We start from the raw sequence: 26,456 nt of genomic DNA, 5'->3' as shown, positions 1-26,456 counted from the left end.
GATATTCTTAAAATATTAGTAAAAATATGTATTTTAAATTTTAATTTCAAATTTTAATTTTAAATTTTTTTATTTTTTATTTTTTATTTGTATAAGACCGGATTAACCGGTTCAACCAGTAACTCACCAGTTGAACCAATAATCCAATAATCCAATATCTTGATCGGTTCGATTACCGGTTCGGTTCTGACAACTATACTCCATACTGTTAAGATTCTATTAAAACAAGGTGATATGTGAAATAAGAAGATAAGCTAGATAAACTTTCAGCGAAAAATTCTAAGAACAATTGATTGATGCTTATTTTTTTTCTTCGCTATTTGCTTAGGAATTAAACTCATCCAGACTTATCAAATCAAACATGGCTAGGCCATAACACTGAAGTTCCTAGCTAAGAGTGACAAGTAGCAGTAATAGGATGTTTACAAAGGGAAGGTAATTTAGTTTCATGAAAGCTCCCTTCTTCAAGATCTTGTAGTTCAGCTACAGAGGGTTCAAGATTCTAGGGCAATTCCCATTCAAGAATCTGTCCCACCTCAGAGGGAGTCATAGACTTGGAATCCTCAATTAAAAAGACAACAAAAAACACAGTCAGAAGCAGCACTTACCAATCACAAATATGGTACAAGTAGAAAAACAATGGAAAACTTATCTGTGCAGATTGTAAAATCAAATCAGTCGAACACCATGCATGAATCTGGTATATTCCAGAACTAGAACCAGCACTAACTAGGTTACACCAATTGACAAACCCGTACTAATACAGGAATTTACATTTGTATGAAATTAAAGTAAGTTTCAAATATTCTATAATACCATTAGACTTCATTTTCAGCATGTCACTTTGTGTGCTCTTTTGTGAGCACAACGACCACAGAGCAACAATTCTGACTTCTTTCAAACATCCACAACATGTTTGATGACGCTACTAGCATGTGTTTTTCATAAAAAAAAAGCATCAAAACAAAGAGAAAATATGCTTTTTAACAAAAGGGCTAACGTGAGTTATTTATTAGAAGTTTAAATTGAGTCAATTGGAATTTCAAGAATCAATTTGAGGCTATCAAAAATTTTGAGAGACTATTTTAAATATTAAATTTTAGGAACCATTTTAAATATTAAATATTAACTCAGTATTGTACGAGAATGGACTTTAGATTATATCGATGAAATAGACCCCCTCCAAAAGAAAAATAAATTCCTTATCCAGACAGAAAACGATAAGACCATCTCCAGTAGGGAACTCATTCCAGTTCCTATTTATGGCCCACCTGTCATAAAAAGTAACTCCACATCAGCTTTTGCATCATAAACAATAAATAGGAACTCAAAGAATCTCTCTCTTTTCCATTAAAAGGAACTAACTTTAATCCCTATTGTGGTCCCACTTAATTAATTAATTAAAGTAATTAAAATTAATATAATTATTATTTTTTTATAATAATATTATTTAAATTTATAAATTCAAAATAATTCAATATTATAAAATATTAAAATAAATAACTTAAATTTGATTAGTATTTTAAATTTTATAAATAAAAATAAATAATCCAACTAAAAATTATTTTATAATATGTAAAAATTAAATTTATTTTTTATGTAAAATAAATTTAATTAATTATGATTTAATATAACAATATAAATAATATTTGATATTGATTTAACATAATTATTTATATTAATTATAATTTAATATAACTAATTATTAAATAATTAATATAAATAATTAATTAAATAAATATATAAGTATTTAATATAATAAATTATTATAATTATTAATAAATTAATTATAATTTAATTATTTAATATATATATTTAATATATTTTTATTTTTATTTTATTAACTTACCACATGACATGATTTTATTGGTTGTTGCAAGTCCCTGTTTAGAGGAACTCTCAATCTTGATTCACGTGAAGAACCCTCTTTCCCTTCTCACTCCAATGGTAATTGAGTCCCCATATGTCAGAAGAGGAATTCTATTTCTTAGCATTGGAATTGCTCTAAACGACCTTTCTTATATCTTTTTAAAGTTTTTTGCTTCAATTACCTAGAGAAAAAAAAGCTCCCCGGGCCCTTAGACCATTTCCAGTAGGGAACTCATCTCAATCCCTATTTATGGCCCACCTGTCATAAAAAGTAACTCCACATCAGCTTTTGCGTTATAAACGGTAAATAGGAACTCAAAGCATCTCTCTCTTCTCCATTAGGAGGAATTAACTTTAGTCCCTGTTGTGGTCCCACTTAATTAATTAATTAAAATACTTTTTTTAATAATATTATTTAAATTTATAAATTTAAAAATAATTCACTATTAAAAGATATTAATATTAAATAAATTCATATATAATAATAATACACAATTATAATTCGGGATTACACTAATTTATAGTTTTGTGTTTACAATTGCTAATTTTAATAATATCGTTAGCATTTTAAATTTTAAAAATAAAAATAACTAACTCAACTAAGAATTATTTTGTAAGGTGTAAAATTAAATTTATTTTTTAATATAAGTAAATTTAATTAATTATAATTTAATATAATAATATAAATAATATTCAATATAAATCATGATATAAATAATTAATATAAATCATTAATTAAATAAAAATGTAATTATTTAATTTAATTAATTATTTTTTAAATAATTAATATAAATTGTTAATTAAATAAAAATATAATTATTTAATATAATTTTTATTATAATTATTATTTCATTATTTAATTATTCCAGATTTTATATTATTATTTTTTTAAAATAATTTGCCAAATGGCAAGTTATTATTGGTTAACTTGAGTCCCTGTTTAGAGGGATTCTCTCACCTTGACAGTTGACACCCCTGTGAGAACTCATTCCTTCTCTCCTCCAATGATTAGAGTTCCTATGTGTCAGAAAAAAGTGAAAAAGGAACTCACCATTGTAGATGCTCTTAACGTTGTCTAATTATGTTCAATTTTCAGAGTAAATATTTTTATTCTTCTTGAAAAAGAAAAATGAAAAACAAAAAGACTAACGTTGTCTAATTATGTTCAATTTTCAGAGTAAATATTTTTTTTTCCTTCTTCAAAAAGAAAAATGAAAAACAAAAAGACCTACATCCCGTATAAAAACTCGGGTCAGTAGGTCACAATCACACAGGAGACGATTCCACCAAATTGAAGTCATTGATCACATTTAAAATATTGCCAAATTAAATATTTATATACAGTTTTGAAGCAAATTCAAACATTTCAGCTATTCATGATATAATTCATATGAGAAACGCGGCAGAAAGCATACATAATCAATTGCGGATTTAATCAAATTCCTAATCACAAATCAATTTTACAACAGCCTATGTGCTAGTTGTGACTCTTAGTCAGCATCCCCAATCTCCCTTCCATCAAAGAATAACTGTACAAATTAATAATTTATAATGTGAAATGGGAGAAAAAAAAGAAACCGTTACTAAAACTTTTCTTTGAAGATGCCTCGACTGTCATCACATTTCAGAAGTGTCATCCGCTGCGATCTCGAATAGCCTTGCCTGTTATTGAGAATATCGATGTAATTCCGTAGCCTGTAACGGTCCGAGTTGGTCAGAGAGAATGGAGGATTGAGAATCAAGGATGGTGCTTCAACTAGTAGGAAGAGTAAGAGACGGACTGCCTTCGAATACAATGCAGCTGCACTTTCCATGTCTCCCATGAGCTCTTCCACCTGCCAACATATGACAATATAATAACTTAAGATTCGATCTTGGAATTAAATCCATGTTAGTTCAATTTCTTTTCTTCACCTTTTGGAATAAAAGATTTTAGGTTGGGAGGACTCTTTCCACTCTAGGGCCAAGGCATGCCCTTGACCTTATCGAGCATTAACATATATACTTATAGATTACTTAGTACTTACAAATAAAAAACCTAGTTGGCCATGTTAGTTCAAGTTTAATATTCTTGTAATGTCCAGACATCATGATAAATTTTGTACTATTGGGACGTGGCATGGTTTCTCTTTATTTTTCTTTTTTTAAAGAGGAAAGATCTAGACGTTTCAGAGCAAAAGAGAAGATTATATATGGTTTTCATCAACTTGGAAAGGCAAATGATAAGGTTCCAAGTTCCAACAAAGACCCTATGGAAGGTACTGCCGTGCTGGAGAAGAAACGAGTAAAGATAGCCAGTATTTGCACAATTTAGGACATACAAGATGATTTTGAATGAGATAAAAGGGAACTAAACATGAATGATTTGAGGTCAGACATGATTCATAGCAGACGTCGTTTGATTCATGTAGTCGACCTAACCTAATGGGACAAGGACATGTTTGGTTTCCTTGTTCAGAGAGGAGGAAGAAGCGGTGGTTGTGTTACAGGGCAACAACGGCATTTATGGTTACCCTAGTAACAAATAGTCCAGTAAATCAAACGCAAACCATTTTTTGTTGACACCGACTGATTTGTGGTTTCTAACTGCAATGCCAATTATAGACCTACAAATCTTTTCTTGAAATAACCTATTGTACCACAAAGATCATGATGGACTTATTTTCTCCATGTTCTCACTTTTAGCTAACTTATTCAGCAAGGCACAGCCATTTCTACATATTTTATTTAAATTAGAAAACTAAGTCCAAGAAGTTCATATAATAAGTCAACCAAGACCCAGTTATGTCTCACGTCTCAATCTAACTATGGGAAATTTAGCTACAAAGAAAAACTACTAAACTAGCATTGCTAGATATAATGAATCTAAAATTGTATTATGTAAGCTGGACCTAAAAATGGAAGAAAGTAGCAGAAGGGATTACTTACACCCCCATGTTTCCCAAAAGCAAGGGCAGATTGAAAAATTGTCTCCATTGCATCTGGCATCTCTGTGTTTCCTGCAATTAGGTACACATTATAAATGCTTTACTTTTATATATCATGGAATGAAAGTCATGTAGCCCTCTCCTCCATACAACCAAAAAACCCCCAAAAAAATTTAATTAAAAAAAATTCATGTCTCTTGTTAGTTATTACTTCCTATTGAGGACATAAATTGTACATTCAATTAGCTCATAAACTGCAAGTGAAATGTAGCTAGTAATGACCTTCCTAGAACCATTGCTCATAATGATTGTTGAGAAATAACATTACGCCCTATCACATTGTACACTACATGAGTTTCGTAATGTATTAAAGTTTACAGGCATAAAACAAAGAACTCTGGTTATAGCAGATGCAAAAGACAGCCATTTTAAGAAAGATAGATATCAATTAGTCGTTCTGCTCTTAAATTAAAATGAGAAAAGCTCATACCAGGTTCAATGGCTTTGGCAAGTTCTTCAGCATGCTCAAATTCCTTCAGAAACTCACTTTCAATTTGAGCTAGCATATCCTTAGACCCTTGGGTGTTTCCGTCAAAGCATTCTTCTGAATCAGAACTACCATGCTTCTTGCTGGCAGTCCTCCTGTATCTTAAAGTTTCTTGATTTGGACTACCTTCCATAGCTGAGGCAGCTCGTGTATGGCATATATGCAGTGCTTGCTTCCAAATGGCAAGAATTACAAGCTGAACAGAAAATGCTTCTAGCGGCTTTCCTGACTCCATCTTTTGATTTTCAGGAGGGAGAGGGCGATGTGGCAAGCAGAAAGAAAAATATCAAGAATCAAGATAAATAACTCTTCTCTTTCATAAATATGCTACTTAAGAAAATGGCATTAATGCCAAATGCAACAACAGCATGGCTCTCAATGAAGATATATAAACAGGTAGATAGGGTTCAATCATTGTTTAATCATTCTCAATTGAGGAAGAGATCCTCAATCACAAGTAGAGAGGGCATAAAAGCATACTGAAGGCACAACTCAACAGATTTACTATGACCGTATTAAAACAGCAGCTGGTCATTAGCTAATATCCATCCTCCTCATACCCTTCCACAAACTAGTTTAAGACCAAAAGCTAGAGCAAAGTGATCCACATCAAATGCCTTACTGTTAATTCATTCTATTATGGATAATAACTAAGCCGTGTCGCATTAGGTGGGGTCACCTACATGTGTCAAACGACGTTAAAGTTCTCTATCATGCATCGTATCCATCTTTAAAACACTATTTATAAATCTATTTTAAAATTTCTTATGTATCCCTATACCACTATATATGTGATTAGTGTCCATCAGATCCATTATCCTAACTAGAACCTCTTGTATATTCATTCTATTATAAATAACAGCCAAATAAAAGAATTCTTAAGTAGCCTATTGCATAATTCCAATTTAGAGTGCTGTATTCATTTCACCGAATATACGCATTATTCATTATACTAGACCACACAATGTCCTGACTCCTGATTAATTTAAAAGACCATACAATTGGCAAACTTCTGAAGCTCAAGACAGTGATAATCTGTTAAAGATTCCATACAAGATTATGCAGACTCCTGAATTTGAATGGAGAACATTTACATACAAAATTTGAGAGTCGCAAATATATAGAAAATTTACCTTTTCATTAACTAATTCTGTGATGGCAGATGCACACTGTTGCAATGATTTAATCCTTGTCATGCAATGGCCTGACGGCTGTTCATCACCTGTATCCATTGATCCATGTGATGTCCCAGGAGCAGAGTCCTGACTTTCTGAGCTTCCAATCTGGCATGTGCTACTGGTAGAAACTCCAACAATTGGCATTGGAGCACTTAATCTAGTGATTGTTTTTGAAGACTCTTGAGGAAGACTGCTTGACTTAAATGGGGAATGGCTTGGCTTTGAAGCACTCACTGAAGATGAAGACACATCAATAGGGGGCCCAGACACAAGAACATAATCTTGATCAATATTCTCCAGGGAATCTGCAACTGCCAATTAGAGGACAAATAAGCAGCATTATGTATAAATTACAAAGAACAAATCATGAATCTAACCATCAGAAACAGAACTAGAAAAAGGAAACTTGGTTTCATAATTAGTACCTTTTGAATGAGAATCGGTAAATCTTTGTTCTAGAGGTTCTAAAGGACCAGTGAGATTTCTTCCTGATACTTTAGGGTTGTCCAATCTTTTAGTCGTGCTTTCAGGTCTCTGTGTTACACTACTGTATCTGGAGGTATAGTTTATGTTGTTAGCAACAGGAGATGCTGGCTCTGGTTTATCTAGTTTTGTACTTAGATCAAATCCAATGGTAGACTTGATTGAAGACTTCTTTGAAAAGGAAGGACTCCCCTCAAGACCACTAGAATCATCATCTAGAAAGAATGGTAAGCAATCCTCTTGATAATTTTCCTCAGTCTTTCTTAAAGGGTCAGATTCTGCTGAACTAAATCCACCTACCAGCCTTGACGAACTTCTATTCCTACAAACAAAAAATATTTACACCTCCCAACTGAAAAACCATAATAAACTAAAAATCTAAGAGTCATCCTTGTTACCTCAACAGTTCAATCTGTTCTGGTTGCTTCTCAGAAAGGAATGGATGGTTAAAGAATTCTTCAAAAGTAAGACGTTCCACTGAAAATTCAATAGATAAGAAACAATGTATCAGAGTAGATTTGTTGGAATGGTGTGAATTAGCCACAACCCATACCTCAATTAATCTTTGACAACAGACGATATTTAATTATTACAAGCAAGCTTTATCTATCAATCATTCTTCAATCAATCCCCGAGTAATCATCAATAATCAATCCGAAGTTAATCATAGTTGATTTTAGGGTCCAACCTTTCCTTTATTTATTCCCTTCACAGTTGTGTATACTCTTAACAATCGAGTAATAATTTACCTTTGGAACAGGACCCTGTATCAAGTAATTATGTATCTAAATCTCACACAACAAGCCAAAATAAGCATTCCCCTGTCTCAAGTGGTCTGATCTCCATTAGCAGGAAGAACAAAATCACACTATTGCTTGACTCTTGTTAGCATGGTTAGCAGGAGGATGGTTCAAGTTATGTAAAAGCCTGAAACATCAAGGCAGATCTGTTGGCCCAATTTTGCTTTAAACGGGCCGCCACTTTGATGGCTAACAAAGCATATCTAATTTCACATAGAGAGGTTGGAAATACAACATTTCACTCTTCCACGCTCTCTCTACTGAAACTAGTTTTCCAGTAATAGTCATAGAATCACACAAGCAACTGTTTAACCAAACAGAAACAGTACAAGTTCTAACAATTAATAATTACCAGAGATACCAAATAAATATCCTAAACAGGTCCAGAGATCTTGCACTGTGATTTATCTCTCAAGTTTCAATCTGCAATATAATCAACAAATACCTGGATTTCGGCGTAGCAATTTCTGACACAAATCTTTGCAGTCAGAACTGAGACTTTGGCAATCAGATGGGAATACCAATTCTGTTGATTTCATAATGTTCTGTAGCAACTGCAGACCCCATGATTATAACAGTAAGCTAAATATGCAAGTCAAAGGAGTCATGTCAAGTTACAGACTCCATTTCAGATGACAGGATCAAATATTAACCTAGAAACCAGGTATGTTCCAACTAACATGTCCTCATGTCAGACACACATTATACACAGATACTTAGCAAACATGCTTACAAATGCGTGATTGACAATGTGTTTGACAAGCATTCATGTGTTAAATAGAATTCTTTAGTTTATTTGTTTATTTATTTACGTATTGTCTTGGACATGGTGTAGAAGCAACTAGACATAAGGTAAACATGGATAAGGTACAAAGAGCTTGGAAACATTTTCATATTTTTTCATCAATTTTATTACATCAACTTAGTTATTAAAAAGCCCAATCCACACCCAACTTCATCTAGTTGTAGGAGTGTGTACACAATGTCAACAAAAGAAAAACAATGGTAGAGAAAAAACAAAATTAATCTTTAGATGGTTCTTTAAATATTTTCTAGCACAAATACTTGAAAATGGCAAGTTTTATAAAGACAATCATTTAGGGGTTTATTTTCGAAACGTTAATAGATATAATGCCTCATAACTTATTGGGGTCTAGATATGATGCATATTGATGTATGACATATATCTAGAGTGCTTTGCCTCTATATTGTGCGCGCGTGTGTGTCCCTCCTACTTGAGTCCTTAAGAATTTGGTGTCTATGTCAAGCATTTCTAAGAGTGTCCATGCTTCAGATATAGCAATAAACTACTCTGCTTTCCTTGAGAGGCATAAAATATCAGTGTGGAAATACGAATTATATACCTGTATTTGATTGTTTCCGGTAAAAGGTGTTCTTCCTATTACAAGCTGAAATAAGATTGCACCAACACTCCAGAGATCTGCCTGTGTGTTTAATTCAGGATAATTAGGAAAGAAACCAACTATGAACACTGGAATTTCAAATATATTAAAACTAAAATCACCTTGGCATCATACTTCTGTAGTTGCATGATTTCTGGAGCCATGTAGAGTGGTGACCCACACAGCGTTTCAGCAAGGCCCCTAGGTTGCAGAGATCTGCCCATGAAGAAATTTATGTTTTAACAACTAATTTGAAGAAAGTAGTATAAGACACTCAAAAGAAACACAATGAAACAGAAACATTATAAAGTGAGCAAGGTGATTTAATTTGTAAACAGATTCATGTGAACAGATCTAACAATAAAGAAAGCAGTGAGAGATTTTAAATGAGACTTAAACACGCTATTGAAATATTTTTTCACTAATGATAAAAAATATAAACTGCACCACACACATAAACGTGTAATATTTTCGGTCCTAAAGATGCATGGAGCATCCAGTTACACTACCTTGCAAATCCAAAGTCAGCAATCTTCAGCACTGACTTCTCATCATTTCTTGACAGAAGGAGGTTCTGTTTCAAGGATGATAAGAATTACTAAGATAGACAAAATAACAATACGACCTTCACAGGAAGAACTTTTGAAGACTGAACAATTTATATTCTAGATATTAAATATCACCTACAACTGCAAGTTGCAACTTGTACCGAAATATGATTTCCCGCTAGAACACTTCGGTGTTCTTTAGTTGAGAGAATATTAATAATGGATTGGTAGAAGGGAAATGGATAAGATTGTGAACTAAATGGAACATAAACCAATTGACAGGTATTTATGTTGTAAAGATTAGGTTCAAACACAAAACCTGTGGTTTTAGATCTCGATGAATTACATTATTGTCCCGGAGAACTTGAAGGCCATCAGCTGTAACAAAAAGAAGTCTCCTTTATTACAACAAACAGTTAAAAGAAAAACAACTGCACAAAACCTAAAACCTACCCAGCTGCTGCATAAAATGCTTTGCGGTTGCCTCCTGTACCCTTCCACGGCGTTGAATGTAAAAATATAGATCTCCCCCTTTACAATACTCTAACACAAGATGTATCTTACCAGGAGCCTAAATAAAATGAACAATGTTTCTTAGCAAGTATTTTATTTATACACAAATGAATGCAAAGTTAATTTGGCACTACACTTGGACCAATAGTAAAGCCATCCAGTCCATACCAATCTATTCATAAAATACTAAATTCTTAGTCTAACCTCATGCTTCTTTGATTTCAATAAAATGAATTAAACCTTAGGCTTGAAGCTTATTCATAAATCAACACAAATGAACCTGCCCAACAGCAGATTTTTAGCCACTATATTTATTGATGATATGGTAGGCTACAATTAGCAAGCACTATCTGGAAGTATGTCAATAATTCAATATATTTCAAGCAGCTAACAGTATTTCAAGAACAAGCTATAGTCGCTCCTTCTTTTGTACAAAGCTCCAAAGGCAAGTAATAGACTCAACATGTTTTGCACAATGTGAGATCAGAGTTAACAGGGAGAGCCCATAATCATTGGTGACAGAGAGAGAGAGAGAGAGAGAGAAGCAACCGGAATCCTCAGTAGCTAGTGATCAGGAGCTTTGGCTCCCCAAAGCCAAAAAAATTGATATCGTAGTCATAATTCTGTAGGCAGGCACCCCATCCTTCCCCTTCTATCATATATCAAACAATGTCTTTAACCAGACCAAACTGCCTGGTTGAGCTAGTTGCACCTTGAATTGACCATGTTCTTCTAGTTCAATCACAAATATAACTAGTTGAACCCACTAACACAAACTTGACTTGTTAACTTAAGTCTATATAGCTCAACAAGAACAAAGTCTAATCCCACTAAATAGATGGGTCAAAAGACGACATTGCATCCTGTCATGAATCATGTTGGAAGTCAACCTCAGGGGGCAATGCAACATCTCAAAATCCACTGTTAACAACAAAAACTTGCACAAAACTCGTTACATGTTTCAAAGCCAAAACAGCACCTGTTTCACTTGCATAAGAAGTTGCCACCTCGTAAATTTCTACTTAAAAAGAACAAAGAACAAAGAACAAAGAAACAAAGAAACAAAGAAACTAAAACTCAGATAAAGAACAAAGAAACAACCCCCCCCCCCCACAAAAAAAAAAAAATCAAACAGAAAAATCAAAATCAAACTTAAAATTAAAATTAAACAAACAAAACTAAAATTAAAAGAATATATATATATGCAAGAATTGATCATGGAACCTGAATGATATCGTGCAAACGAATGATGTTAGGGTGCTTAATTCGCTTGAGGATGAAAATCTCGGACATGAGGCTATCATGGAGCTTGTTATTGAGACGATGGGTTGCGATCTCTTTGATGGCGACCTCAGTGCCATGAACCTTGTGCCTTCCATGCCACACACGCGAGAACGAACCCGAACCAATTTCTCTTCCCACTATGTACTCCCCTATCACCCTGCTGCTACTGCTGCTGTTCATGCTGCTGCTACGCCCTATTCCCGTTCCCTGAGCCATCGCCATGGCCGAAACCCTAGAAGTTGGGTGAAATGAGAACCCGGAAACTAGCTCCGAGTACCAGAGACCAGAAAACAGATCCTTTTTATTTTTATTTTTCTTTTTCTTTTTCTTTTTCTTTTTCTTTTTCTTTGTTTTTTGTGTTTGTTTCTCTCTGCGTGTGTTGCTTGTTTTGTGTGGTGAATGGTGATGGTGTTGTTAGTACGTAGTGTTTTGTTAAGGTAAGGGGGAAGACGATGATGAATTTTGCTGATGATTATGATATGATAATTGGGATTATGATTATTGGGGTTGTTGGATGCTCATGACTGCGACGACGGAGCCAAATAATTAAATGCTTATTTTTGGAAAATTAATTAATTAATTTTTTAGTTTTTGTATTCTCGTTTCTCTCTCTCTTTTTTTTTTTTTTCTTAAGTTTTGTTTGGATGGTATACTTGTATAGGTTCTTAAGAAATTTTATACCCGATGTTTTTGTCTTCATAAAAATTTTATATGTTTCATTTTGGTAAAGAATTATTCTCTATATTTAAGCAATTTTAACATCTAAGTTTATTTAAGTGATTTAGATTACGCGCTTTTTTTTTTTTGCTTTATTTTTCTCTCGTGCTGCTTCTTCTTCTTCTTTCAAATTCACGCATGTCTTCGTTATACATATTGTTCTTATTTGTTATTGTTATTGTTATTGTTAAATTTTTACCATATTGATGATGTTGTGTGATCCAAAATTGATTTTAGATGTATTTCTATTCACAACTCAGTCTTGTTTGTGTGCTTATTTTCAAACTGAGTTTATGTATCGTAATCATTTTGTAATTTTGGTTCATTTCTGAGTTAATTGTGTCACAATCATTATATAATTTCGATTCTTTTCTGAGTGAATTAAGATGCATTTGAACTCGTTGTCCTGCACAATTCAAAATCCTTTCTACTCATCTTTTACTACTTATTTTTCATTTTTTTCTTCTTCATCTTCACCTTCTTATTTTATTTTCTCAAAATTCTTTTTTATTTACTCTTTTAAAAGGAATAAAACCAAGAAAAAGAGAAGAAAATATCAAACAAAAAAGAAAAAAAATCATATTAATGACGTTGTCTGATCCAAAATTTATTTTGGATGTGTTTTTGTTCATGATTCAATCTTATTTGCGTGCTTATTTTCGAACTGAGTTTATGTGTCGCAATCATTATGGTAAATTTCGATTCATTTCTGAGTTAATTGTGTCGCAGTCCATTATATAATTTCGGTTTATTTCTGAGTTAATTGTGTCGCAATCATTATATAATTTTCGGTTCATTTTTAAGTGAATTAAGGTACATTTAGACTCGTTGTCCTGCACAATTCAAAACTTCTTCTCCTCTTCCTCCTCATCTGCTGCTGCTTCTTCTTCTTCTTTTTCTTCATCTTTTTCATCTTTTTCTTCTTCATCTTCTCCTTCTTTTTTCATTTTCTTATAGTTCTTCTTGTTTCACTCTTTTAAGAAAAATAAAACCAAGAAAAAGAGAAAAAAATATCAAACAAAAAAGAAGAAGAAACGTATTAATGACATTGTCTGAGCCAAAATTGATTTTGGATGTGTTTTTTTCATGATTCAGTCTTGTTTATGCACTTATTTTCGAACTGAGTTTATCTGTCGCAATCATTATAGTAAATTTCAGTTCATTTCTGAGTTAATTGTGTTGCAATTGTTTTGTAATTTCAGTTTATTTTTGAGTTAATTGTGTCGTATCCCATTATATAATTCCGATTCATTTCTGAGTGAATTAAGGTACATTTGGACTCATTCTCCTGCACAATTCAAAATTCTTTCTCCTCTTCTTCCTTCACTTTCTACTACAATAACAGTAGCAACAAAAGAATGACGATGAGAAAAAAACACGGAAAAAAGAAGAAGAAGAAAAAGAGAAGGAACAGGAGAAAGAGCAGAAGGAGAAGGAGAAGGAGAAGGAGGAGGAGGAGGAGGAGGAACGCAAAGAAGAAGACGATGACGACGATAACGTAAATAGTGTGTGCACGTGTAATCACGCTCTTTTTAATGAGAGTGGTTTTTATTGGTATTGAGTTACTTAGTTCGACTTGGATGACAATATTGCTTGGATGTGTAGTAAATTTGTTTTGTAAAATTCAAATAACCTCAATGTAATAATTTTTTTTTAAATTTTGATGTATCGGGTTGTTGCATGCACAAGGCAGTATTCAAACCCTCACACTTACTTATAGGAGTACCAAACGGGTCAGTCTAGCCTATTTAAGTCTGGTCTGTTTAAACTCGTGAGTTAAATGGGCTAGTCCGTTTAAGTCTGTTTTATTCGCGAGCCATAATTTTTCAACCTATATCGTTTATAGTCAGTCTGATGGGTTAAACGGGTTAGTCCATTTACCCTTTTATTTTAAAAAATATTTTGACAAAAAATATCACTTTTAGATCAAAAACTTTAAATAAATAATATGTTTTTTAGTTGATAAGTCGGATTTTCAGGTCGGATCGAAAAAATATCAGCTAAAAGTGTAATTTTTTAAAAAATATATAAAAAAAAATAAACAGACTATCTATTTAACCCGTTATTTATTTCTAGTTAATCAGACTCAATCTAAATTTTAAATGCTTTAATTTTAGAAACAAAGCGTACCCATTTAAATAGATAAACAAATTGGTTCGATTGATTTGACTCATTTTAAAAGCCTACTGTTAGGGATGCAATACTACAATAAAATGGATTGGGGCTAAAAAATTATGATATATTTAGGTAATTTTTAATCTTTTTAAAGATATATTAGAGGATCCTATTTAACTTTTTTTTTTTTGAGTTGTAAGTTTTCTATTTTTATATGTGACGAGAAAAACAACAAATTACACCGTTGAATTTACAAATTATCTTGAGTGACACATAAATTATTTTAAATTATATTTTTTTTTGGATGAATAATATAAAAATTTGAGCAGAAACACATAAAAAATTTAGTTGAATAATAAATAGATATAATTTAAATAATACAAAAATTATTTTTGCCTTTATCATCATAAAATTTCTGTATATATCGTTCATAACTTTTTTATTTTCTTCATCTGTTTTATAAAAAGTTTTTGTTTATCTTCAAAAATCTTCTATGTTTATTACCATAAAATTCTATGTTTATTGTGAAAAAATTGTGTTTATTTCTATGTTTCTCTTCTAAAAGTTGTTGTTATCTTAAAAAATGTTGTATTTATCAAAACAAAAATTTGGAACTTTTGATGAGTGAACATCCAACTCCATTTCTGTCTTTTTTTCTCTAAGGGCATCGCAACCTTTGAAAAAAAAAAGACAAATCGCCTCCAGTCCCATACTTTCGTGAGACGTCGCGGTCCTTTTGTCATCTCTCCTGATCAAAACAAACGAAAATTTTCTATGTGTCAGTTAACGTTGATGATGTGGAGGTTAAGACTCTGTTAAATTCTACATTGGCCACTAAAAAATGGACATGGGTTGATCTATCCCGCTTTAGAAAGCAAAAATGACATTGTTTATGGTCTTCTATAAACCAAATCGTTCTGATAGTGATTCCTCGCACCTAAACTCTCTCACTCTTCTCCCAACTCAAATACAAACCCTAGGAGACTATGATTGGTAGTGGAGAACATTGTTCTTCATCAAATCGACGAGGTAGAGACGATTCAGGTTAGAGGTGGTTTCCATGCCCATCCTCTGCACTCTTATATCCATCATCTGAACTTGATGACGAATCACTCAAAACAACCCTTTCATCAGCCAAGCTATCACCTATCACCTTTGGTATATCTACAGGATGGTCAAAATAAATGTAAAACTCCTCACTGTCCCTGACTCTCTGTTCTTGAGCTTATTCTCCTTCATGTCATTAATTTCCTTATCACCCTTAACGAGATGAAGCCCAGACTCCATGTGAGGGGCCAATATATCATACCTGTTGAGTTAAGAAATTAACTAAATTAATTTGATGATGACAAATATTATTTTTAGTGGGTTAAACACCCAATTAGTTTTTAATTGAATTTGATTAAGTGTTGCAGGCCAAAGAAAAGCAAAGTAGCAGGCCAGAGAAAAGCAAAGCAGCAGCCCAATAGGATGGAAAATAAAACCAAAGCTGGTGGGCTACAAAACACTAACAGCCCGAAGGTGATGAACAGAAAGCAAATGGGTTGAATGGTAAGTGAATATGATCCAAGCCCAAGGCATTCCTCTAAAGCTGATCTCTCCAAGGTGTTGCTTCCAAAGCAACATTCACCTTTTTTCATTTGCGGTCAGAATCACAGAGAAAGAGAGAGAGAACTTCTTCTTGCCCATTTTATCAAAGAAGAAAGAAAGAGAAGGGTTAAGCAAAAAGCAAATGTCTAATCGCCAAAATCAAACCATGTTAAGCTAAGTCAAAAGATAAAAGGTGATTCATTTCCATTTGCATGCAATTTATTTTCTTCACTGCATCTCCAACTCTCTGCGACACTATTTTTGGATAAATGGCAAAAGGTATTTCTAATCTATGCTACTGTAAATCAATGGTTCACAAAGTTACTTTGAGTCAAAGCACATTCTTAATGGTATGGATTTGGGACTCATCACTGAACCACCATTCTTGCTGCTCAGTTGACTTCGGTCAAGCAAGAAAATCAGATTTGAAATCCCTAATTTTGGGGTTAATGAAAGAAAGTGAAATGTCACCTTTGGGAAGCACACAGCTCAAGGAGTTGACCTAGGAGAGAGAAATTCAACAATATACAAGGAGATGCAAAAGAAAATTTTGTTCATTATTCTGGAATAAGGAGAGAGAACCAGTGTTTTGAGGTTTATGTTCTGAGAAGATCTCTCTGAAGAAGTTCATCAACTTGGACAGTGCTTCCTAGTCAAAGGAGCATTCCGCCAAAATGAGGAACTAAATCAAAGGCAAGCAAATTTGGTTCATCACATAGCAAAGAGGCTGTTGAAGCATTAATCTCCTTCATGTTTTACAGATTGTAATTTTCTTTTTAATGTTTATCTTTCTGTAATTTCTTGAGGTAAAAGGCAGAATGAGAGAGCTCAAGTAAAAGCCTAAGAGTGGAAAGAGGCAGAGAGAAACACTTGAGTTAAAAGCCTAGAGGGATTTCAGATTTCTTTAGGTTGGTGTTATGTCTTGTATCTTGTACCAGTGAGGTACCCCTTTCTTAGTTGGGTGAGCACTAAGAGTGAAGAGTTAGGTATTAGCATAACCAAGTCAAGTTAGGTTAGAACTTGAGAGTGAAAGGATTATGTCAATCCTGTGAAATTGGTGTATGTAAAATTTTAACTATAGTGGAAATTCCACCATTGTTGTGGTGGAGACTGGATGTAGGTTGCATTGCACAAGGCAACTGAACCAGGATACATGATGGTGTCAGCTTCTCTCTTCCCTTCTCTGTTCTGTTTTCTGATATTCATGAGACAAAATGAAATTTTCTCATAAATTTTTCGCTGCTGAGTTCAAACAGAATCAGACTGAAAGTTTGTTTTAAAGGGTTATTTTATTAAAGTTAAAGAAGGTCATAGATTCAACCCCCCTTCTCTAAGCCTTCTAAAACCTTCAATTAGTATCAAGATCCAAGGTCTCAAGAATCAAGCTTCACCGCTTGGAGCAAAGGTCCAATGGCGAACAACTTGGGCACAACCACAGTTGCCTATACTCTAACTGAAGGCCAGTCAAACAACAAGCCTCCCTTCTTCAACGGGAAGAACTATGCCTACTGAAAAGAGAGGATGAGGATCTTTATTCAATCTATTGATTACAACATATGGAAGATTGTTGTAAGCGGCCCCAAGATTCCAACAAAAACAAGTGCTGATGGAGTGGTGACTCCAAAAGAAGAAACTGAATGGAACGATGACGACAAGAAGAAAATGGAGTTGAATGCTAAATCCATCAACCTTCTTCACTGTGCTATCAACTTTGAAGAGTGCCGAAAGGTGTCTAGATGCAAGACGGCCAAATAAATCTGGGAGAAACTCCAGGTTACACATGAAGGCACTAAACAGGTCAAAGAAACGAGGATTGATATGCTGCGAAAAGAGTACGAGATGTTTAATATGAAGGATGGAGAAAGCATTGATGAAGTGTTTGAGAGATTCTCAATCATAATCAACAACCTTGATGCTATGGGTACAACCTACTCAGAACAAACTCTAGTGAGAAAACTCCTTAGAAGCCTCACAAAGGAATGGGAAATAACTACCACTGTCCTAGCCGAGAGTAATAACCTAAGCCCTATAACCTATGATGAGCTGAGAGGAAATCTCCTTGTCTATGAAGTCACACACATAAACCTGGACTCAAAGAAAAATGAAATAGCCCTCAAGTCAAAAATAGAATAAAAAAGAGTGAGTCTAGTGATGGTTTTTCAGATGATGAACTTGTGTTTTTTGTTAGGAGACTTAAAAGGATAATGAAGAACAAAGGCAAGTACAAGGGTTCAAGCTCAAAGGAATACAAGAAGAACTTGAGCAAGGTGATCTGTCATCATTGCAAGGAGGCTGGACATTTTAAGCTCAACTGTCCGAAGCTCAAGAAGGAGGACAAAGGGAAGAAAGAAAAGAAGAGAGTGCTCATGGCATCTTGGGAGGTTCTTGAGAATTACTCGAATGAGGAAAAAGACTCTGAGGGTGAAGATAAAATCTGCTTCATGGCTAGTAATGATCAACTTGATGAGGTAAATTATTATGACTTATCCATAGATGATTTACATGCTATAATTGATGATCTTACACTAAATTCCTCAAAATTGTTGGATAAGTACAATAAATGTAAATCTGAAAAGGAAATGTTGAAAGCTAAAAATGATTTTTTGAGAGAAAAGGTGAAGGAAACTGAATGTGCCTTGGATATTATTGAAGAAAATAGATTTCTAAAATCTGAACTTGAAAAACTAAAAGGAAAGCACGTTTTTTATCCTTCTCAAGAACTTATTGCTGAAAATGAAAGATTAAATGGAATGATTAAGAGACTAAATGGTGATTTAGCAAAATTTGCTCAAAGTTCTAGTAACTTGGACAAATTACTTGCAAGTCAAAGACCATTGTTTGGAAAATCTGGTTTAGGTTATGTAACAAAGGAAAGTGCAGTTTTTAATGATTCCTCCATGAAATTTGTGGCTTCTTCATCAAAAACTAAATCCAATCCCAACAAACCGGGTCTTGGATATGTTCCCACACATGAGGAGAAATTTGATGAATTTTACAATAGTAAAAATGAACCATCATAAAAAATCGAACCTACATCAAATAGGTCAGGTCTGGGATATATTTTGAATAAGGAGGTTGCTTTCAAAAATCCACCATTTTATAACAAAATCTCATATTCGAAAAGTCCAAATGCTTTCAAAAATTCTGGTTGGAACACTCTTGAAAAGAAGAAAAATTACAACAAAAATTATTTTGTCAAAAGAAATGCACATTTTCCAAAAACAAGAAAAGTTCATTCCTTTAATCATTTCCAGCATCATACCCCCACCTAAATTTCAGCAATATGCATCAGAAAATCATTGTTTTAACTGTAAGAAATTTGATCACTCATATTCACAATGTTGTTTGTGATTTCAATGCACTTGGGCAACCAAGATGGATTAACTTTAAAGGATCCAAATTAGTTTAGATACCTAAGGTTACTTGAAGTTTTTAATGCAGATTTGCCTAGAATCCAAGAACAAAAGGGATATGTGGTACTTGGATAGTGGATGCTCAAGGCACATGACTGGAAGGTCAACTTTCTTCATCAAACTAAACAAGTATGATCGAGGTTTTGTGACCTTTAGAGATGATGAAAAAGGTAAAATAGTTGCAGTTGGAAAAGTAGGTAATAATTACTCCACTTTCATTGATGATGTCTTTTTAGTAAATGGCTTGAGGCATAATTTTTTGAGTATAAGTCAATTGTGTGATTTGGGTTATTTGGTGACTTTCAAAAGACTTGAATGCTGTGTTGTAAATGAAAAGACAAATGAAGTGCTGTTTATTGCTAAGCGTTGTAACAATGTGTATGGACTTACCTTTGATGAACTAAAGGATCAAAATGTAACTTGTTTTCATTCTAAAGATTCTGAAAAGTGGCTATGGCACAAGAGATTGGGCCATGCAAGTATGTTTCAAATAAACAAACTTGTCAAGAAAGGATTAGTAAGAGGTCTCCTTTGATAAGGTTTGACAAAGACATCACTTGTGATGCTTGCCAAATGGAAAAACAAACAAAGAGTTCATTCAAATCAAAGGAAGATATCTCTACTGAAAGACCTCTTAAATTATTACATATTGATTTATTTGGTCCAACAAGAACTCAAAGCTTAGGTGGTAAACATTATGGTTTAGTAATTGTGGATGACTATTCTAAGTTTAGTTGGGTTTTATTTCTTACACACAAAAATGAAGCCTTTTCGGCCTTTGAAATCTTTAGCAAGAAAATTCAAAATGAAAAGGATTTAAAGATCTCTTCTATAAGAAGTGATCATGGAACTGAATTTGAAAACCAATTATTTGAATCCTTTTGTGAGGAATTTGGAATATCTCACAACTTCTCTTGTCCAAGGGCACCACAACAAAATGGTGTTGTGAAAAGAAGAAATAGAAGCATTCAAGAAATGACAAGAGCTATGCTTTGTGAGAGCAATGTTTCGAAATTTCTTTAGGCTGAAGCTGTTAACACAGCTTGCCACATTTTGAATAGAACCATCATAAGAAAATCTTTGAAGAAAACTCCTTATGAACTTTGGAAAGGTCACCCTTCAAACTTAAACTACTTACATATCTTTGAATGTAAATGTTTTGTTCTAAATAACAAAGACAATTTGGGAAAATTTGATCCAAAGGCATATGAATGCTTATTTGTAGGATATTCCACAACTAGTAAAGCATATAGAGTTTATCATCAAGATGCTAGAATTGAGGAGTCCATACATGTTACATTTTGTGATACTAACTTGGTTCAAAGTATTTTGGAAGACTGTGATGCAGGAAATCAAGTTCAAAAAGATGATGAAACAGCACAAAATCATGAAAATGAAAATTCTGGACAAACTGAACCAAAAACTGCAGCTGCTGAAAACCCAACAAGAGACAATTCTGTTTTGTCTCATGAATCTGGAGGAAATCTTGAAACCACCAGTTCCCTGAATCTTTTGGTGACTGAATCTGCCTCCAAGTCCACCAGACCTCGTGAATGGAGATTCTTGAAGAATTATCCTGAGGAATTTGTTATTGTGGACGTCTCTCATGGTGTCAAGACTCGGTCTTCAACTAGAAAGGCAAATGAAGAATCAAACATTGCTCTTCTCTCTCAAATGGAGCCTCAGAATGTCAAGGAAGCCCTTTATGACCCTTTTTGGGGTATAGGCAATGGAGGATGAGCTTCATGAGTTTGAGAAAAACCAAGTTTGGACATTGGTTCCAAGGCCGAATGGAAAGAAAGTGACCGGCACCAAGTGGATATTTCGGAACAAGCTAGGAGAGGATGGTAGCATTGCAAGAAACAAAGCAAGGCTAGTGGCACAAGGATATGACCAAGAAGAAGGAATAGATTTTGATTAATCATTTGCCTCTGTTGCCCGAATGGAAGCCATAAGACTTCTTTTAGCTTATGCTGCCTTTTATGGTTTTAAATTATATCAAATGGATGTGAAATGTGCATTCTTGAATGGTGTGATAGATAGAGAATTTTATGTGGAGCAGCCACCTGGTTTTGAAAATAAAGAAATTTCTAACCATGTTTTCAAATTATCAAAAGCTCTCTATGGTTTAAGACAAGCTCCTAGAGCTTGGTATGAGAGACTCAGCTCTTTTCTTTTGAAAAATGGTTTTCAAAAAGGCACCACAGACACTGCTCTATTTATCAAGAATTCTAATGATTCTTTCATTCTAGTCTAAATCTATGTTGATGACATTATTTTTGGATCAGCCAATGAATCCCTTTGTACTAAATTTGGAAAACTCATGACAAGTGAACTTTACATGAGTATGATGGGTGAACTTAATTTTTTCCTTGGGTTTCAAATTAAGCAAACTGAAAATGGTATTTTTATCATTGTTCTGAAAACCGAACTGGACCGGCCGGTTCGACTGGGTTAACCGGAAACCGGTCATCTAGCCGGTCCGGTTGATATGAAAAATCGCCTGGCAAAAAACCGGCGAAAAAACCGGTCAAACCGGCGGTAAATCGGCGAACCGGTAAAACCGAACGGGTTTTTAACGGGTTTTAAAATTTTAATTAAAAAAAAAAGAAATTCAGCGTATAAAAGCTGTCTCCTCAGATCCCCTCCCTCACGCAAACCCTAACGGCGTAACCCACAACCTCCCTCTCTCTCTCTCAGCCACCACAAGCAGTAGCCACCGCCTCTACCACCGTCGAACTCTTCTCGTCAGCTAAAAGGTGTTGTCACCGCGCGCAGTGACAGAGAGAGTGTCAGATTGAAGCCGTTGTCCGTCGTTCCTCTTCTCCACGCCGTCGCCTCTGGACTTGCATGTCGAAGCTCGTGGCCGTCTTCTACTCTTTTCTACATCGTGGTCGTGGTCGTGGACTTGCAGATCGAGGATCTGACAGTTTGAATCCTATCCTCGTCTCTGTCTCGCCGTTCTACCCTCCTCGACAGTTGAGTTTCGTTCCTCCCTCATCTTGGTCTCTGTCTCGCCATTCCTCCCCCATCTCTGTCTCGCCGTTCCTCCTTCGCCGGCAGTTGGGTTTTGTTACAACTTCGTCTGTCTCTGTCTCACCTGTCTCTGAGTTTTATGATTCTGAATTTCTATTTTTGTATGATTCTGGAACCAAAAATGTTTAGGATTATGAGTATGCACTGCTGAAATCTATGTTTGCTTCAGTTTATGTTTATTCATTTTATTGATTGAGTTACTGTGATTATTGAGTTGCTGTTTTCTGATGATTGGGTTGCAATTTTTTTCTATTTTTTTTCTGAGTTAGGGTTATTGGTGGTGTGATTTGCTAAATTTGGATTGAGTGTATGTGGATTGTGAGTGGATCTGAATTTCAATTTTTTGTGATTAAGTGGCTGAATTTTCTGATGCTTTTGAATTCTCTGGCTTGTCTGAATTTGGATTTTAAGGTTTTATCTTGGGTATTTATGCTGATTATTTTATTAGAATTTGAGAGTTAATTTGTTACTGTAATTTGATTTTATATATTTTTGTAATTCTGTTTGTTTGTTCCAAATTATGATTATGTTTGTTCCAAATTCAATGGTTAGTGGATATTAGGATTACTGATTTGTTTGTTATTTTTTATTATTAGGTTATAAATTAAAATTTTAAATTTTAAATTTTAAATTTTATGAGGTTAAATTTTATTGAAATTTAAATATTTAAAATTATATATTAAATTTTTAATAATTTTATTTAATATTTAATTAAACCGGTCGAACCCCGGTTGAACCCCGATCGAACCATTGAAGCAGTGAACTAGTCACTTCACCGGTTTATTGACCGGTCCGGTTCTCGCAACCTTGATTTTTATTCATCAAGAGAAGTATGCCAAGGAACTAGTTAAGAAATTTGGTATGAAAAATGCCAAACCCATGGGAACTCCCATGCACCCTAATTCAAAATTAGAAAAGGGAGAAAATGAGAAAGATGTAGATGAGACTAGGTATAGAGAAATGATTGGCTCTCTTATGTACTTAACTTTCTCTAGACCTGATATTGTGCAAAGTGTTGGAATGTGTTCAAGATTTCAATCAAAACCTAAAGAGTCACATCTTTTAGCAGTAAAGAGGATCATTAGATATGTTCATGGCACATCCAATTTTGGTCTATAGTATTCTAAGATTGATGATTTTTCTACAATTGGTTATTATGATGCAGATTTTGCTGGTGATAGAGTTGATAGAAGGAGCACATCAGGCTTATGTTGTTTCCTTGGAAAGTTTTTGAATGTTTGGTCAAGTAAGAAGCAGTCAACAGTGGCTTTATCCACTGCAGAGGCTGAGTATATAGTTGCTTCTTCTTGCTGTTCTCAGCTTATATGGTTAAAAACACAGCTTGCTGACTATAAATTAAATGCTGAAAATATTCCCTTACTATGTGACAATATGAGTGTCATTAACATTTCAAAGAACGTAGTTTTTCACTCTAGAACAAAACATATTGAAGTGAGGTTTCACTCAATAAGAGAAAATGTTTAAAAAGGGGATATTAGCATTCAATTTGTTAAATCAGAAGAGCAATTAGCTCATATTTTTACAAAACCACTAGCTGAGGACAGATTCTGCATGCTTAGAACTAGTCTAGGGATTTTGAGTTATGATTCATTGTTTGAAAATTGCTGATGTGTTTGTTAAAGTTTTTGTCTCATAAACAGGTATGAGACAATTCTGGGCATATGAAGAACCATCTCTGAACGACTATCTTTAGGCTTTATTGCACATGCTAAATCATCTGGGCCAACCTTAAAATTCAGAATCTGGTATATTTCCTTAAACTAAACCACCTCTGGACCCAATATGAATGTTACATGATCCATTTATTTATTGTATCTTAGTTCACTTTATTTACTTTATTTTATTCATTTTGTCTTCCAGTCAAAAGGTTGCAAATTTAAAATTACTTTCTATTTTAATTTTAATAAAATCAAATCTTTCTTTTTGTGATTTCAAGTCCTTTCAAAGTCAAATCATAGATGATGTAGTTGCATGTTTTAATAAAATTTTTATTCATGGTGCGGTTACCAACACTCCTTCTTCTCCCTTAATAACTCCTTCCTCCAACCCTTCGGTTTCTCCCCACTACCTTTACTGCTTCTTTTTGTTCAAAATCAGAAACCAACCAAATGAGGAAGAAAACTATCTCTCAAAAGCCTCCTTGTGAAAAGATTTTCAAGCTTCCTGCAAAACAGAAACCTTCCACTCGCTCTCAAGACCGAACCTTCACTCCCTCTCCTTCTCTTCCTACCTCACCTCCTCGGTCAGATCCCATGGCTCACACTAAGAATCCCTCGAGGTTTCCACCCTCTGCCAATTAAGCAGACGCCACCACCAAAGGAACCTCCTTCAAAACCTAGTTCATCGAAGCCAAGCACCTCGAAAGGGAAATGGCCAGCTGCTGCCAAACCTACCTCTGAGCCCACTCAACCTAAGACAAGGTCTGTTCCCACTCATTCTCAGAGAGGTAAACCTCGTATCCCTCTTAAATCTGTTAGAGAACCAGACATTGATATCTTTGCACACAAATCACACTTTATGACCTCCCACTCAAACTATAACCCTTACAGATTTAAGTCTGCCATGAATAATGATTTTTTTTGAAGGTGTTATTAAGTACCGTACTCTGTGTCCCTCTTTTGTTGCTGGTTTGCCAAATCTGAAAAAGAAAAGTTTTCCTTTTGTTGAAAATTTGGAATTTCTGAACTGGAATCAAATTTTTAATATCAAAAAGCCAGTGTACCCTCTTTTGGTCAAAGAATTTTATGCTAACATGACATATCATGAGGGTAGCATTCATTCATATGTGAAAGGCTGTGACATTATTTTTTTTAAACAATGAAACTATAAGTGATGCATTGAAGTATACTAACGTTGGGGCTTGTGCTTACACTTCGGGTAAGTGGGATGAAGGGGTAGGTCTCTCCTTCAGTAATGCTCTTGCTTATGTTTGTGAACATATTTTCTTGATTGATGGCATTACACCCACTCATAAAGCCTTGGGTTATGAACGTGCTCAGTTGCACCGTATAGTAAATCATGTCATTCTTCCTCAGAGTGGTTCATACCAAAGGGTATCTTACACTGACACTCTTGTTTTGTATGCCCTTCTCACTAAAACAAAAATCTCTTTTGCCTATTTGATGGTAAGATACATGTTTGATTCTGTTAGAAGTGAGAAAGATAAAGCTTTTCCTTATGGCATGTTCTTAACTAGCATTTTTGAACATTTTGGTGTTGATTTGTCTAATAAGTCATATGAGAATAGACACTCTTATCTAAAGGGAGGTGGTTCAGTGAAACAGCATAAGGGACCTACTCGCTTTGAAAAGGTGGTTCTAGATGATAATGATGATGGTGATTTCATTCCTGAGGATTCTCCTCCTCCTTCCACCGAGGGCACTTTAATCTCAACTGGACAAAAATCTGCTCTATTTAATGTTGTTAAAGATGTTGTCCAAGAGTTTATTTCCCAATCAAAGCATATGATTACCATGAGTAAGGAACAAAGGAAGCTAGCAAGCAAGCATGAGAACTTCCTCCGAAAATCAAGAGATCGAGTGGCTGTTTTTCTCAAGTTCATTGATAATCTCCAACAAGATGAAGATGCTGCCACTGATGCTGAAGAGGAAGATGATTCTGAGGAAAATGGTTCAAATGCCTAGATTTGTCTCATGTTGCTGCGGCTGTCTGCTCACTTTTGTCTCATGAAAACTGCTGTCATTTACTTTTGAACTACTCTATGTCTTTTATGGATGACTGTAATCTTTTAACTACTGCTGCATTTATTTTTCAATTAATTTCATGTTTGGACTTTGCATTAACACTCTCTTGCAGGTTTAAGGTGCATTTTTAGCTTTGTATTGAGTGCTTTTCCACCCTTGATGACAAAAGGGGGAGTAGTAGTAGTATTCTGGTTATTTTACTACTACTGTGGTCATTTTTGTGAATTAAATATGATATTTGCTGCTTTGAAAGCTTGATAATGCTGTGATTAGGCTAATTTACCTTACAAGTTTTGTTGTTTTGTCAT

General features: G+C 34.2%; 1 protein-coding gene across 3 annotated transcripts; it reads right to left on the bottom strand.

Moving 5' to 3' along the window:
• Positions 1 to 3,150: 3,150 nt before the first annotated feature.
• Positions 3,151 to 12,114, bottom strand: LOC107625614 (serine/threonine-protein kinase ATG1c). Of its 3 annotated transcripts, none has more exons than XM_016328299.3 (13): positions 11,493 to 12,114; positions 10,209 to 10,326; positions 10,075 to 10,133; positions 9,717 to 9,781; positions 9,330 to 9,423; positions 9,169 to 9,249; positions 8,250 to 8,358; positions 7,403 to 7,481; positions 6,947 to 7,326; positions 6,477 to 6,832; positions 5,287 to 5,578; positions 4,798 to 4,868; positions 3,151 to 3,704 (listed from the first exon to the last, which is right to left on the bottom strand). In XM_016328299.3, the coding sequence occupies exons 1-13, from the start codon at positions 11,772 to 11,774 to the stop codon at positions 3,453 to 3,455; spliced, it is 2,238 nt and encodes a 745-aa protein (XP_016183785.1). In that variant the 5' UTR covers positions 11,775 to 12,114; the 3' UTR covers positions 3,151 to 3,452. The 3 variants fall into 3 exon arrangements, with proteins under 3 accessions (XP_016183785.1, XP_020971756.1, XP_020971755.1); XM_021116097.2 differs by having other exon boundaries at positions 6,477 to 6,826; XM_021116096.2 differs by having other exon boundaries at positions 6,947 to 7,320.
• Between the last annotated feature and the right edge of the window lie 14,342 nt (positions 12,115 to 26,456).

The sequence above is a fragment of the Arachis ipaensis genome, chromosome B2 (assembly GCF_059453495.1).
Source record: "Arachis ipaensis isolate K30076 ecotype BB chromosome B2, ASM5945349v1, whole genome shotgun sequence".
Lineage (NCBI taxonomy): Eukaryota > Viridiplantae > Streptophyta > Magnoliopsida > Fabales > Fabaceae > Arachis > Arachis ipaensis.
Note: the sequence above shows the minus strand (reverse complement) of the source record. Positions and strands in the feature narration are given on the sequence as shown.